At 54.0% G+C, this 14980-nt stretch overlaps 5 protein-coding genes across 5 annotated transcripts; all 5 read left to right on the forward strand.

The window, feature by feature from the left end:
* Positions 1 to 270: 270 nt before the first annotated feature.
* On the forward strand, positions 271 to 1669 carry J4E84_007955 (uncharacterized protein; the record flags this gene model as incomplete). The annotated part of the gene is made up of 2 exons (XM_049390533.1): positions 271 to 707; positions 874 to 1669. The coding sequence occupies 2 exons, from the start codon at positions 271 to 273 to the stop codon at positions 1667 to 1669; spliced, it is 1233 nt and encodes a 410-aa protein (XP_049241634.1).
* Positions 1670 to 1936: 267 nt separating this feature from the next.
* J4E84_007956 (uncharacterized protein) lies at positions 1937 to 3499 on the forward strand (the record flags this gene model as incomplete). Its single annotated transcript, XM_049390534.1, has 1 exon — positions 1937 to 3499. One exon carries the CDS (start codon positions 1937 to 1939, stop codon positions 3497 to 3499), a length of 1563 nt encoding a protein of 520 aa, XP_049241635.1.
* An 806-nt stretch (positions 3500 to 4305) lies between these two features.
* On the forward strand, positions 4306 to 5513 carry J4E84_007957 (uncharacterized protein; the record flags this gene model as incomplete). The annotated part of the gene is made up of 3 exons (XM_049390535.1): positions 4306 to 4384; positions 4432 to 5179; positions 5228 to 5513. The coding sequence occupies 3 exons, from the start codon at positions 4306 to 4308 to the stop codon at positions 5511 to 5513; spliced, it is 1113 nt and encodes a 370-aa protein (XP_049241636.1).
* A 488-nt stretch (positions 5514 to 6001) lies between these two features.
* On the forward strand, positions 6002 to 7423 carry J4E84_007958 (uncharacterized protein; the record flags this gene model as incomplete). The annotated part of the gene is made up of 3 exons (XM_049390536.1): positions 6002 to 6093; positions 6151 to 7002; positions 7057 to 7423. 3 exons carry the CDS (start codon positions 6002 to 6004, stop codon positions 7421 to 7423), a joined length of 1311 nt encoding a protein of 436 aa, XP_049241637.1.
* Positions 7424 to 8945: 1522 nt separating this feature from the next.
* Positions 8946 to 13960, forward strand: J4E84_007959 (uncharacterized protein; the record flags this gene model as incomplete). The annotated part of the gene is made up of 2 exons (XM_049390537.1): positions 8946 to 9603; positions 9651 to 13960. The coding sequence occupies 2 exons, from the start codon at positions 8946 to 8948 to the stop codon at positions 13958 to 13960; spliced, it is 4968 nt and encodes a 1655-aa protein (XP_049241638.1).
* Positions 13961 to 14980: the final 1020 nt, after the last annotated feature.

The following is a 14980-nucleotide window of genomic DNA, read 5'->3' on the forward strand; positions in this document are numbered from 1 at the left end:
TCGGCGCGCCGAGCCCCGGCCGATATTTCAACATTTTCGATTTTTTGCCAAAGATCACTTTGGTACCGCAATCCATCAACGCGACGCCCATTCGTGGGCGTCCGTTGAGACCTCCATGGAGGGTTCTTGGTACCGAAATGCTTGGGTGCGCACACCGGGCGCGATAAATGAAAGTTCTGAAGGTATCCTCCTGTCCTCCAACACCCGCTTCGCCCACCACATCAGTGAGTACTCTCCTCCATCTACTGTACATCGCTGACTGAATAGATCATGTCGACACGCTTCGACAACCGCCAGGCAATCCTCCTGGATCAACTCCTCGACGACCCCAACCTATCGCCCACTCCTGCTCTCCTCCTCAACGACAAGACACTGTCCCTATGGTTGCAGGACAAAATCAAAGAAATCTGTAGCCACGACATCAGCGGCAACCCTGCGTCCGCATTCAGTGCTGATGTCGCCAGCATTGAACCGGGGGTTGTTGATGATGTAGTCGTGGCTTGGGTTAACGTCAAGGAAGCCTGCGTCGTCTTGGAAACCGGCTGGCTCATCCTTCTGCAGGTCCTTCATCTCAACCAGGGCAACTATAGGGATGGGGTGTTAGAGAAGATCATCGGGCAGCAGCTGCTAGCCCTCAACAACTTCCAACGTGAAATGGGTACAAGAAAGATCATGAGCAAGGGGGATGTGGACTTCATGAAGGAGCTGTTTGGGGAAGGGAACAAGGCTTGGATGGCCAGGGTGCTGCGTCAATGTGCCTAAGTCTGGCATGGGCACGGGAATGGGTGAATGGCGCATGTTGCGCCGGGAACGAGCGAAAGAATGTTAGTAATGGTGTAGTGTTAGTCATCAATCGAAACACTGTCGAATAAGTGTCGATTCGTCCCCTGGGGTTCCCCTCAACTGGGCGCCACCTCTCAAAGGCGCACGACTAGGCGTCCCTCGCAATGTGATCAACCTCATGTCGGACAGCACAACAGTGTCCATGGTCGCAGCCTTCAACAACACCCTATCCATCCTCCGCTCATCCGGTGCAACAATCCTGGAAACCGATTTCCCAGCCGCCCAAGACTTCCTAAACGACACTCTCCTCGGCCTACAAATCATGTCCGCCGATTTCGTCGTAAACATCGAATCCTACCTCAAACAACTCACCTTCAACCCGCACAACATCTCCACCCTGCATGAACTACGCGCCTGGACGCAGAAAAGCCCACTAGAAAGCTACCCAGCCAAATCAACAGGAGTCTGGGATTTCGCGCTGGACAACTGGAACAACACGACCCCAGAATTCTGGCAGGCGTATCAAAAAGGTCTGTACTATGACGACAAAGGAGGATTGCTTGGAACGATTAAACGGCACGGTCTTGATGCTGTTGTTCTACCGTCGAAGTTTTCTTGGTCCTTTGCTGCTGTTGCTGGGGCGCCGGTTGTGAGTATACCGATGGGGGCTATGGGGGATGGGCAGCCTGTTGTGGTTGATCCTGATGGGTTGGTGGGGTCGGCGCCGGGTATTCCGTTTGGGTTTAGTTTCTTGGGGGAGAGGTGGAGTGATGTGAGGATTGTTGGATTGGCGTATGCGATGGAGCAAAGGACGCAGGTGAGGGGGGAAGTGAAGCCGATTGTTAGGCCGCGGACTGAGCTGGGGGATGTTGTTGGGAGGAAGTAGATGTTTGGCTTGTCATCTTGAGTTTGAATTTCTAGCCAAATCAAAGCAGTCAGCGCACTGCTTCAGCATTCGACGTTCATTTTCCTACGCTGGCTGCGCAGCTTTGTCAGTATTGGACCAAGTATGTGGAGCATACCAGATGTCCTTCCATACAAATGACGGAAGGTGGATCTCTAAGGGTACACGAAGCGAAGAGCGTTTTGGCAGCGACCACCCGGGGTCTGCAACAGAATTATGCCACGACATGCGTAGCCATCATAGAGTACAATGGGCCGATTCTACAACCCGTTCAGTCCGCGCCGGTCGATAATCGCAGATGCAGGTACTGATGCGGATGCAAATGCAGGAACGACCTCCGGGCCCACTGCAGAGGAACCACAATCGATGGAACGCACAACGGCGCCGAAAAGCCGTCACGCACCACACCCCTCCGTCGGCACAATACCAGACAGACTAGACGATATAAAAGACTACGTACGCGGCGTCAGCAGCTACATCCAATGGCTCCAAGGTCTCACCGAACACGAGCGATCGAACGTTACCCGCGTTACAGAGATCAAGCGCGAACTGAAGAGTGCGCACCGCGATCTAGAAAAGCTCGATGCGAATTTATACTGCGAAATTGGAGATGAGATCGAGGCACTGGTCAAAGATGCCAAAAGACATGCTTGGCGGTCGTATAAGAACGTGGTCAAGCTTGAGGAGAGGCTGAGAGGGCCGAAGAGCGGAGATGATACCGGCGTCAAGCTGCGCAGGATTTCGGGGCCGCAGAATGGAGGGAGGAGGAATACGTCGACGGATAATGGAAAGGTTGAAGCGTATGTTCGCAGGGAGGCGGAAGAAGAGAAGCAGGCGTTTGATGACGCTCTTGACGTGCGTGGACGGTCTGTTGAAGGCGACCACTACGAAGATACATACCTCATGTCCGGTGGCCTACCAGTCGGAGATATACAACCGCCAATTGCAGTCCAGAGAGCAGGACGCGCCAACGCATTCGAGGCGCTGAGACAACTACCGCGTCTCATCATCCACGGAGCGCCGTCGCAATGCTCGGAGAGCCTACACCTACCCACAACGCATCCGCTCAAGTTCCCGCAGCCGAGAGATGAAGTCAAGCTGCGCGTACAAGAAGAGGAGGCCAACATGGATCCTGTTCTGCGCGACCCGTACAAAGAGCGCCGAGGTAGCTGTAACGGCTTCATGATTACTGAGATGACGATGCAAGGGATCGAGGACGCTCGCTTCGTCTTGCCTTATCTGCACTACATGAAGCTTCACGAGCTGCGTGCGATAAAAGAGTGGCTGAGCAATGCAGGCTTCATTGCGAGCTCGGGTTCGATGAGTCGCATGGAGAAGGCGCTCCTGTGTATACAGCTCCTGCAGACTGGCTGTCGATACGAAACGTTGGCTGTGATCCACTCGCGCTCGCCGCGCCAGGTCATGGAGTCGTGCAACGAGGTCATGCGGGCTCTGTTGCAATGGCATCGGATGACGGTCGACGATGGCGACATAGGAGATCAGGCCGAATGTATCGTTCTCTGGGGTATCTGGCACAAGTACGTCGTCTCTGATGGGAGAGCAGGGCTGTACTTTGGTTTTGACTGGACTTGTCTCGCCAAAGTCCTCGTCGCACTCAACGTGTACATGGGCCGCTGGCGCATGCAGGGCAAGTTTGCCATGGACGGTCCTGCATTTGCATGGGGCAAGTTCTTCGTGCCGGCAGTCGATGGCAGAGAAATCCCGGATACGATGGATGGAAACCACGGAGAGCGTAATGACGCCGAGAGGAGGTCTATGGACGAGGTGGCTCGGCGGGGTACAACTGTGTGAGAAGAAGCACAGACGGGTGAAGGACTCTTTTGGGCACGGTCAAACGGCCTTTTCCCTCAGGACGCAGCACGGCAATTCGGCTCGTATAGAGTGGCGCGCAGGCCGGCAGTGGTGGGCCATGACGATGCGGATCCATTAAGCGTTTAGGATTCGTGCTCCACATCGTATCGCTATCGCAGCGGCATATCGCATGGCAGCGCGAGTGGCGCAGAGAGCAGACGGTCGCTTCAAGGGTCGCAGTGCAGCGTGCCTGGTGTTTCACAATCTCCTTGGCTCCCGGCCTGGCGCAAAGCCACCCGCGGTATGCAGGTGAGACACGATAGCGCGAGGTCGCACAAGCGGCTGGGGGAGTCGTTTGCGGCCTGCTCGCGACCAAACGACGGCAACGGACAGCGAGTGAGGCGAGTGCAATATTCAATGAACCGATCCTCAGCCAGCAAGCCATTGAATGCACAAAGCGCTCAGGAGAGTCGCTATTCTCGGGGATCGACAAGCGCCGTTTGTAGTTTAAGGTCGGCCGACCAATGGCGAGCGGCAGGGAGCATTTGTGCACTAGACGACTCCTTAAATCTGCGTGCAGGGCAGCACCCCAAATGCTCTTCACCACGCTGTCTCTAAAACGCGGCCCTGACGCTCCCTTGAACGACTTTCCCCTCGTTTTCCTTTTCTCGTCACGAGAATCCACTCTTTACTCAGCACTCGCTATCCCAGTCGCTCCTTGCTACAAACACCAACAGCGCGTCTGGTCTACGCGCACTACCACGCTCTTTACACATCGTGCTTACAGATCATCGTAATACGCCGAGATGAAGTCATTCGCCCTTTCCACGGCTGCGCTTATCGCAGGCCTTATCTCGACCACCACTGCGCAGACGCACACCGACTGTACGCGACTTGAGGTCTACTTGCGATAGACGTACTGACGTAGACAGGCAACCCGCTCAACACCACAGGATGTCCCGACATGGAGGCGCTCGGCGGAAACGCCACCTTCAACTGGAACAAGACTGGTATCCCGAACAACGACAAAATCTGGCGCATGCCCAACCAGGGCAAGATCGACTGGAACGAGAAGGGCGCGACCTTTGCCATTGAACGATCCGGCGACTCTCCCACGGCGAACTCGGTCTTTTACATGCTCTTCGGTCGCCTCGAGGTAGTCATGAAAGTGGCGACCGGCAAGGGTATCATCTCCAGTGCCATCCTGCAGTCCGAGGCGCTCGACGAGATCGACTGGGAGTTCCGCGGCGACGACAAGATGATCCTGACCAACTACTTCGGTAAGGGCGACACCGAGACCTACGACCGCGGCAAGGACTTTGATCTTGGCTTCGCACCCCAGGACGACTACCACAACTACACCATCGACTGGACGAAGGACCGCATCAAGTGGTATGTGGACGACAAGGAGGTCAGGGAGCTCACCCCGGATGAGGCTAAGAACGGCACTCGTTACCCTCAAACACCAATGAACATCCGTCTCGGATCGTGGGCCGCGGGTGACCCCAACAAGAACGACCCTGGTGTTATCGAGTGGGCTGGCGGCGTGACAGACTTTGACAAGAGTCCCTACATCATGACTATCCAGTCCGTCTACGCGGAAGACTACACCAAGGCTGCCAAGTACTCGTGGGAGGGCATGGACGCATCTGGCGACTGGGAGAAGGTCAAGGTCATCCAGTAAGTTTACGTCCATCTCCCAACCAGCACAAAACTAACAGGACACAGGGGCAAATCCGAAACCCTCGAAGAGATCAAATCTCCCCACGGAGTCAGGAACCGCTTCAACGACCTTTCCAAGGGCGCCAAGATCGGCATCATCGCCGGTATCCTCGGCTTCGTAGCCATTGCCTCCATCATCATCCTCTTCTGCTGCATCAAGCAGCGCCGCGCAGGCAGGAAGGAGGCGCAAGCACTCCTCGCCGAAGAGCAAAAGGAGGCTGCCGAGCTGAGCGAGTACAAGGCGCAGATGCAGGCCGGCAGGTTTGCTATGGGGTCCAACAACCGCGTCTAGGAGCCACGAGGGGGGGCGTAGTTGGAGTTGCGGATATAACAATTCTTAATAGGAAGGGGTTTTCTTGCAGCTGGAAGGCAGCTGTCCTTGTTGAATAGAGGCTGTTGTTCCCTTGTCATGTCAGTGTTACGACCAGTTGATTTCTTTGTTTCTTGCTTGCCGTCCTTTTCATATACCCTTGCGCTGCTTGTTGTCGACCAAGGCTATAGCTTAGTATTTAGTTTGCAATTCACTTACCACGGCTTGATGTTGTGTGGTTAAGATCTGACCGCATGCGGCTCTGCAGCAATGCAGCGGCACAGTGCGTGAATGGTTGGTGGCGGCTGACATGTGACGGGCGTTCTCCACAACCCCGGACATATGGGCATGCATGGTGCGGCCTGCGCCGGCTAACTTTAAGCTGCCTCGGCATGTGAGCGGCGGGCTTCCGTCGTTGACTTTCATGACTGCCACATTCGTTTCCTCAACTCTCAACCAATATTGCAAAAATGGCTTCTTTTTCACGTTCAATAAGACCCCTCACTCGCGTTGCCACCGCTTCGTCGCGTTCGCTGCGACCGGCTGCCCGCGCCGCCCCGCAGTATGTAAACACCACGAAGGCGATATTATACACAAGACTAACACCATGACCACCCAGATTACGATGCCTCTCCACGACTGCCGCCCGCCGGGAAGCGATTGACATTTCAGATGTGCCGCCGACGCCCATTACCCACCTGTCCGAGACGGAGATGCTCATGGGCGAGTCCGTCTCGAAATTCGCCAACGAAGCCATCCTGCCCAAGGCGCGAGCCATGGACGAGGCCGAAGCCATGGACCCGGCGGTAGTAGAGCAGCTCTTCGAGCAAGGCCTCATGGGCATCGAGATACCCGAGGAGTACGGCGGCTCAGGCATGAACTTCACATCGGCCATCATCGCCATTGAGGAGCTCGCGCGCGTCGACCCCAGTGTGAGCGTCATGTGCGACGTCCACAACACACTCGTCAACACGGCCATCCTCAAGTACGGCTCCGAGAAGCTCAAGAAGGAATGGCTTCCTAAGCTCGCCACCAACACCGTCGGTTCCTTCTGTCTTTCAGAGCCCGTATCCGGATCCGATGCCTTTGCGCTCGCTACAAAAGCCACACGAACAGACAACGGCTACAAGATCAGCGGAAGCAAGATGTGGATAACGAACAGCGTCGAAGCCAACTTCTTCATCGTCTTCGCCAACCTCGATCCTAGCAAGAAGTACAAGGGTATTACTGCGTTTATTGTCGAGAAGGGCACACCGGGCTTCTCTATCGCGAAGAAGGAGAAGAAACTCGGTATCAAGGCAAGCAGTACCTGCGTCATCAACTTCGACGACGTCGAGATCCCCAAGGACAATCTGCTGGGTAAGGAGTTTGAGGGCTATAAATACGCTATTGCGCTGTTGAACGAGGGTCGCATCGGTATCGCAGCGCAGATGACTGGTCTCGCACTGGGAGCTTGGGAGAACGCTGCTGGGTACGTCTGCACCATCCTCACAAACATATCTGAACATGCACTAACACCCCACAGCTACGCCTGGAACGACCGCAAGCAATTCGGCCAACTCATCGGCGAATTCCAATCCATGCAGCACCAACTCGCGCAGGCCTGGACCGAAATCCAAGCCGCCCGCGCCCTCGTCTACAACGCCGCGCGCAAGAAGGAGGCGGGCGAGGACTTCATCATGGATGCTGCCATGGCGAAGCTCATGTCGAGTCAAGTCGCCGGGCGTGTGTCTGGACAGGCGATTGAGTGGATGGGGGGTATGGGCTTTGTGAGGGAGGGGTTGGCGGAGAAGTATTTTAGGGATAGTAAGATTGGCGCGATTTATGAGGGGACGAGTAATATTCAGCTCACGACTATTGGGAAGCATTTGCAGAAGAGGTATACGAAGTAGATGTAGATACGGATGAAATGAGAAAATACTTGGCATGACTATCTTACTATCTTACTACTCTACTACTGTGCCGTGAGTTTGCGAAGGTATCCACTCCAGTCATTATGTGGGAATGACGCGTGAAAGCATGGTGTTACTTTTCCAAGATGACGAGGCCTGAGTCGTGGGGTGCTCCTGTGCAATGTCGGTACTCAAAAGCAACATAGACCATGTCGCGGATCGTAACGAAGCGTCCCGATGAACCCAAAATGCGTCAGAATCTAGACCCTTCATCGGTTTACAATTCTTATTGTAGGGCTATTGATCAGATGTAGTGCAGTCTTGCAGCGCTCTTACCCGTCTCATATCAGTCGGGATCCCTACTACAGCTCCCATACTATCGCGACATGTTGTAGATGTTGTTTCGTATTGACAAATATTGGCCAAATTACAGGCCAACGCGATGAACCAGATCGTGGGCTCGCTTCAAACATCCTGGGGAGATCGTAGCGCGTAGCGGGGACATGCAATATGACCTCATGGCCGCATGCAGCCTAGTGCATATCACTGTCAAATCTCAATCTCGATATCCGCCATTGGGCAAACCGCTTGCTGACACGTCCTACTCAGATCACGCCACGCGTTCCTACGTGACTTGCTATGACTGCGCCGCCCAGTCACGATGAGTGCGCGGGCAGGTGCTACCAAGTGACAACCCGAGGTCATGGAAGAGACGTTCCGGAGGGGCATGTCTCCCCACTCTCGGTCCACCATCGACGCCGGCCTGGGAAGACCCATGCTACGAGACTGCGCCAACGCTGAGCGACCGGAAAATATCGCAAGAACCATGGTATGCCATCCACTGACAGCCGGAGTCGCTCCATCGTCATAATTCATCTTGGTGCGACGGCTGTCGCGCATCCTGTCCTTTCGGCCTGAGGCGCGTGTGTCATGGGTGGGTGGGGGAGGCGGAGGGGAGGCGGAGGGGAGGTGGTGGAAGTCATCTCTAGGAGTGTGATGAGTCTGAAGAGTTTGGTGAGTCTTTGAAGTGTTCAATCGACTTGTGGTGAGTCTCGGTTGACATCGACGCCCGACTGGGTAGACCCATGTCATCGGAATGCGCCAACGTTTGCGACCAGAAAAGCGCAAGAACCATGGTATGCCTTCCACTGACAACCCGAGTTGCTCCATCGTCATAATTCACCTTGGTGTGACGTCCCATCTTCTCGGCCTAAGGCGCGTGTCTCATGTCAGCCCAACCTCAGACTACACACGACGTCTATTCAATTCATAGAGGCTGTAGTCGCATCCTACGCCCCTCACATCCTTATCATACCCCTGTTTTCCTTGCAGCCCGCATCTCGCCTGTGACAGTGGCCCACCACAAATCACTCCTTTAGCCCGTTCCGTGCCAGTCCGTCAGCGCCAACGCAATCCAGGCGGTTGCAGCAGTTCCCCAGCCACATTGCATACAGAGTTTTGATCATCCTCTGGCGCAAGTCGCGTTCTCGTCACCTCATGGTCGCATAACCCACCGCCCACTATGGCGCCCTCCAAGGCTAAGGACCTGGACCGTCCAAGTGCTAGCGAGCGCATACATTCTGGCCTGGAGAACATCCTGCCAGCGAGCTTCATCGATATGCAAAAGTGCGCTGGCGACTTCCCCAAGGAGAACAAGTCACATCTATCTCCACACTCTCGGCCGTCTGCGACCCCACTCTCCAGTTTGTCGCGTTCCGTATCGTCCATGACAGACAGCTTCATGCTAGAACACTGGGGCCCCTCTTCTTCAAAGTCTACGCGACCTGAACACGATGGCAGAGACAGCGCAGAGGCCCCACCCAAGGGCGAGGACGCGCCTACTGTCATATCAAACTGGGCGCATCTTTCCTACATTAAAGCCCAGCGTAATACGCTCCGCGCTGAACTCAAGGCTCACCAGGTCGCAGGGGCTGAAGCGAAGCGGTCGGTGACATCACTGCGGCGTCTTGCTTTTCGCATGGCCGTGAACATATCGGTCAAGGAGAAGCAGATTGCAACTACTGCAAGGAATCTGGCCAAGAGCCGGACAAGTCATTATGTGGAGGGCAAGGATGCACAGAAGAGAGTGGAGGAGTTGAAGAGGGCGCTGCGGGTGGAAGAAGGCAGGAACAAGGAGATTCTTGAGGCACTGGAGCGGGCCTCTATGCTGACACTTCAATGTAAGTTTACCAAGTCGAGATTTTACCTCTGCTGATAGATCGTACAGACTCCACTCCCAAGTCTGAACCTCAACACAAACCCAGAGGTCTCTTCATCTCACCACCTCCGTCCCCACCGACGCAATCAAGTGTCCTTGACAGTCCCACCCTCGCGCCGAGAACTCCAACACGACCGTCGCCATCGCCATGGCATGATCTAGATCTCGAGCTGACTCCTCGACTGTCAAGCCCTTCCGAGATACGCACCTCCGACAGCCGTCTTATACGAGCGAAACGCGAGTCAGATCAAGCTCTCGCTACTTGTCGAAGCCGCATAGAGCAACTACAACGTGAATGTACAGCTACCAAAGAAGATGGAAAGCTTCTCGAAGCCACACGAGAGGGGCTGGAACAGGAGATTCACAGCCATCAGTCTCGGATTGCTGCTCTAGAACGCTCGAGGTCTACAGTACAGGAAACGCTGGAGTCGACTAAGGCGCAGCTGGTTGTCACATCTGAGTCTGAGGAGACACTCAAGCAGGAGTTAAAAGTCAAATGTGACGAGATTGCAGAGTGGGAGCAGAAGAATGGCACCATGCATCATACGATCGAAGCGCTACAAAAGGACGAAGTCAACCTAAACAATCGTCTAGACGAGCGAAATGCCGAGATTAGGGAGCTCGAGATTCGTACAGCCACCTTGGAGGAAACTCTTCACTCTTTGCGCAACAAGGTCGAGACGACTGACCGCTACGAAACATCGCTACAGGATCGTCTCGCCGAAAAGGAGAGTACATGCCAGGATCTACAAAAGCGACTTGACTGCGGAAAGGAGCACATCTCACGTCTAGAGCAGAAGATTACCGGTTATGAGAAAGATGCGGCTGAACACTTGCGGAAGATTGAGATCGGGGGGAGTGTCATCTCTACGCTGCGTGAGCAACTACAAGAGTCACAATTGTCAAGCAAGAACACTGGAGACGCCCTGACAGCTTTGAAAGAGGAGCTGGAGCAGCTCAAGACCAAGTTGGAGGCTGCGAGCGATGCGAGCCGAGCGCTGTCTACAGAGCTTGAGACTACCCGGACTGAGAAAGTCAACACTCAGAAAGAGTTGCACACTGCCCAAGAGAGCCTTGAGCGCGAGGTTAAATCGAAGACCGACCTTCAAGCGGAGCTGGAAACTCTACGTACCTCTCGCGACGCCATTGAGAAAGACTTGCAAGAAGCCCAACAGCGCAACCAGTCTTTAGAGGCAGTCGATGCCAACAGTCAGGCCCAGCTAGAGAAACTTCGTGACGAGAAGGCGGCACTCGAAGCCGATCTCAAAGACTCCCGACAGCTGTTGTTCAGACTACGCGAGGATGTACGGATGAGAGACGCCGAGCTTTCCGACCTGCAGTCTGTCAAGTCGAAGCTTGAAAAGAAGCTCCAAGTATCAGAAGGGCGCGTGTCAAACCTGGAGCAAGAGCTGCATCAAGTGCAAGCGTCAAAGGAAGCTGCAGATGCAAAGCATTCCGCAGAAATTCAGAAAAATGCCGAACGACTCCACGAACTAGAGGCGTCCATGATCAGCCTTCGCACTGTGCTTGACTCGTCAGAGAAGCTGGAGGCTTCCTTACGTGGAGAGCTGGATCGTGCGCGCAGTTCTAAGGATGCCGTTGAGAAGGAGCTCGGACAAGCACTTCAATCGAAGGCGAACCTTGAGAGTCAGGTCGATCATATCCAGTCGAGACTCACATGGACAGAAGGCGACCGCAACAACTTGCATACCAAGATCACCCAACTTGAGAGCGACCTCGGTTCCAGCTCTCAGGCCAAGATTGACCTCGATGCGCGACTCTCCGCTACGACAAACGAGAGTGACTCGCTCAAGGTTCGTATCTCGGAACTGGAGGCTGCGCTCAAAGACAACACCGACGCGAGGACAAAGGCTGAAGAAGCATTGTCGGTTGCACAGCTGTATGGCGAGACGTCTAGCAAAGACCTGGCGGACCTTCGTGAGAGGCTTGAACAGGTTGAAGCTGCTAGGGATAGTGTGCAACAGGAGCTGAGCGACGCGACTCGCTCAAACACAGATCTTGAGACTCAGCTTAATGCAGCGAAGGATCGCTTAACTAAGGCGGAAGAAGCGTTGTCAGCAGCACAGCTGGACGGCGAAACCTCTAGTAAGGATCTTGTGGATGTTCGTGGGCAAGTCGAAGAGGTGGAAGCAGCTAGAAAGGGGTTGCAACAGGAGCTCAACGTTGTGATCGGCTCCAACAAGGACCTAGAGACTCAGCTCAGCGCAGCGAAGGATCGCTTGATCAAGGCAGATTCTGAGGCTCAGGACGTACGCACGCAACTCTCCGAATTGCAAGATGAGATCGCGGAACTCCATCGATCGAAACAGCAACTCGAGGAACACCTGCTGGCCCATAATGCCTCCCACGAAAAGCTCGATGAGGATCTACTGCTTACTCAGTCTCAACTGAAGGAGGTGCAATCCCAGATCCCGCATCTTGAGGCGCGACTAGCTTCCAGCGAAGAGGAGCTCGAAGCTATGTGCCGAGCCAAGGCTGTCACTGAGAAGCGGCTCGAAGAGACGCAGGTTGCCAACGCTAGTTTGGAGAAGGAGCTTGATATTGCGCGAAAGGACAACGAGGAGATCAAGGGTCGACTTGATAGCACCACTACCACCAACGCGCAACTGGAGAAGGATCTCACTACGACTCGTTCCAAGATTGCAGAGTCGGACGCACACAAGACTGAACTCACTTCCAAGTTAGCCGACGCGGAAAAAGAGCTTGACAGCCTCCGACGATTGAAGGACGATGTCGAAAAGAAGTTAGGCGAAGCGCTGGCTGTTTCGGCAAGCACAGAAGAAAGTCTATCTTCGACTCGCACCCGTCTGAACGAGGTTGAATCGCAGAACGCCTCCATCTCCGCGGAGCTTACCAGAACGAAACAAGAGTTAAACGCTCTTCAGCACGCGAAGACTGAGCTGGAGAGCAAGGCAGAGAGCGCTGAACAGCAAGTCGGTTCTCTTCAAGACGATGTGACGAATATGCGCTCACGCATAGCCGAACTGGAATCAGACAGCACTGACTTGGTCTCTAAGCTGTCGATCAGCAGCAAAGAGCTGGCTGAACTCAGATCAATGCACACAAAGCATGAGGAGTCCTCTCGATCCGCGTCAAATCGCAATGGTGCGCTTGAGGCTGAACTTCGCGCTGCTCAGATGCGGCTGGACATTGCTGAGTCGGAAAGCCTGGAAATGCTCAACGACCTCATTGCTGCCAACGAGGAACTCGGATCTCTTCGCGAGTCGAACGCCACACTTGGCACTTCTGAGAAAGAACTGTTCACCCGTCTTACTTCAGCAGAGGAGGAGCTCGAGACCGCACGTGAGAAGAACGCGAAACTGGAAGCTTTCCTCGAGCGTGTGGAAGCGGATATGGCTGATGCTCACTCCGCCGTTGAGGATACCGAGAGGCGCTACCACGAATTCGTAGAAGAGTCGCAAGCTAAGCTAGAGGCCGCCAAGGAATCCAAGCAAAGGTACAAGCGCAGGCTTTCGGAAAGAAACAACGAGCTTGAGATCCTCATCAACGAGAACTCGGACCTGCATCACCAGATCGGCGACCAGACGCGAGAGCTAGGTGCGCTTAAGAAGGGCAAAGGCAAGCTGGTCGAAGAGCTATCGAAGAAAGAAAAGTACATCGAAGAGCTTGGATCTTCGACTGATAGCAGGATAAGATCAATGAACTCGGCATATGACGGCCTCAAGCGGAAGTATGAAGAGCAGCAGCAACAGCATCGAGAGCTAGACGGCAATCACGACAACGCCGTTCGTCTAGAGGCTGAGCTGGAGAGGAAGATGACTGAGATTGAAGAGATGCGACACCATCGAGATGAGTATGCTGCATCGTTTACTGCGCTCGAGCAGGAAGTAAAGGCTTTGCGAGACGACAAGCGAGCTTTCGAGACCTTGATAGCGACATTGCAAGATAAGATTAGACATCTGGAAGCTCTCGAGGAGTGGAACGAGCCGAACGAAACTAAGGAATCGAGCGAACTCAATCGCACCTCGTCACCCCGTCACATCACTATTCAGGACGGTCCTTACGACACCGCCCCCTCGAGCCCCATCTCATCTCACACAAGGAGCTCGATCGGGCATATGAGTGTGCAATATGAGAGACCACAGACTAGCGCGAGCACCGTCTCTCACGAGGGCGATCCCGAGTCCTGGGGTTTGCGGATAGAAAAGATACGCATGCAACGCGACGACGCAGCCGTCCAACTCAAGGGTATGAAGAAGTCGCGACACAACCTCAAGAAGACTTTGCGGGACACAGACGCGCAACTTCATCGGATGGAGAAGGAGACTAAGACGTAAGCCCCCTCTATCAAACCACCATATCGTGAGACTTCAAAAAAACTAACGAATCCCCAGTAAACGTCCCCAAAATCTCCTCCGCAAGAAATCCCGTCCCATGACACCCAACCCCCTCACCACCTCACCCGACCTATCCCGCAACACACCCTCCCCGCGCATCGGCAGCGCACCCCAAACGCCCGACCGCCCTAAGACCTCTCACGCAATCTCCTCCTTCTCGCCTCGCTCCACCGTGAACGCCAATTCGAGGCATAGCACTTACATCGCTCCCACTGCTCCCATGACTCCAGAGAACAAAACTGCACCCCCGACGCCCGAGCGACCCAAGACGAGTCATAGCATCAGGCATAGATTGAGTTATAGACCGACGACTAGTGCTGGGGTGAGTGTCGACGGGGAGGGGCATGGTCATGGACACAAGGGACATGGACATGTGAGGAAGTGGAGTGCAGGGCTGAGAAGTTTGTTTCACAAGGACGCGTAAGAACAGCTTTTGTTTTCCTCGTCTTCGCGTTTTCGCTTTCTGGATTTGTGTATTACTTTTTGTCCATTTCGTTCCTTTGTTCTCGACCCTGATACTGTTTGTTACACTTCGTTCTTGTACATCTTCTTTCCGTATGCTGTTGTTCTTCTTTTCTCGTTGATATTGTTTTTTTTTTTTGTCGTGTACACATTTTTGCTCGCGTTACTTAATACATTCGCACACGGTTGTGATTATATATTCAAGATACCAAATGATAGGGCTCATGGTGGGAGGTATTGGGATCTTTTATGGTTATACAGGCGACCTTTGGGTTTTGATGCCGAGCAGCTACGTTTCTGCATGACTGCCTGGGTATATATTTGGCATCTGGTTAGACATATATATATATATTACCGCTCTGTTTTGACCGTTGAGACTTTTCCGTTGCTTCTAATCTGGAACTTGCAGGATCGGAGTGATGCGTAGCATACATGATTCGGAGATGATACAGACATACTTGCATACTTTATAACTCAAATGGACGCTGTGACATGAAC

This window comes from Alternaria hordeiaustralica (assembly GCF_023758085.1).
Source record: "Alternaria hordeiaustralica strain BMP 2776 chromosome Unknown scaffold_19, whole genome shotgun sequence".
Lineage (NCBI taxonomy): Eukaryota > Fungi > Ascomycota > Dothideomycetes > Pleosporales > Pleosporaceae > Alternaria > Alternaria hordeiaustralica.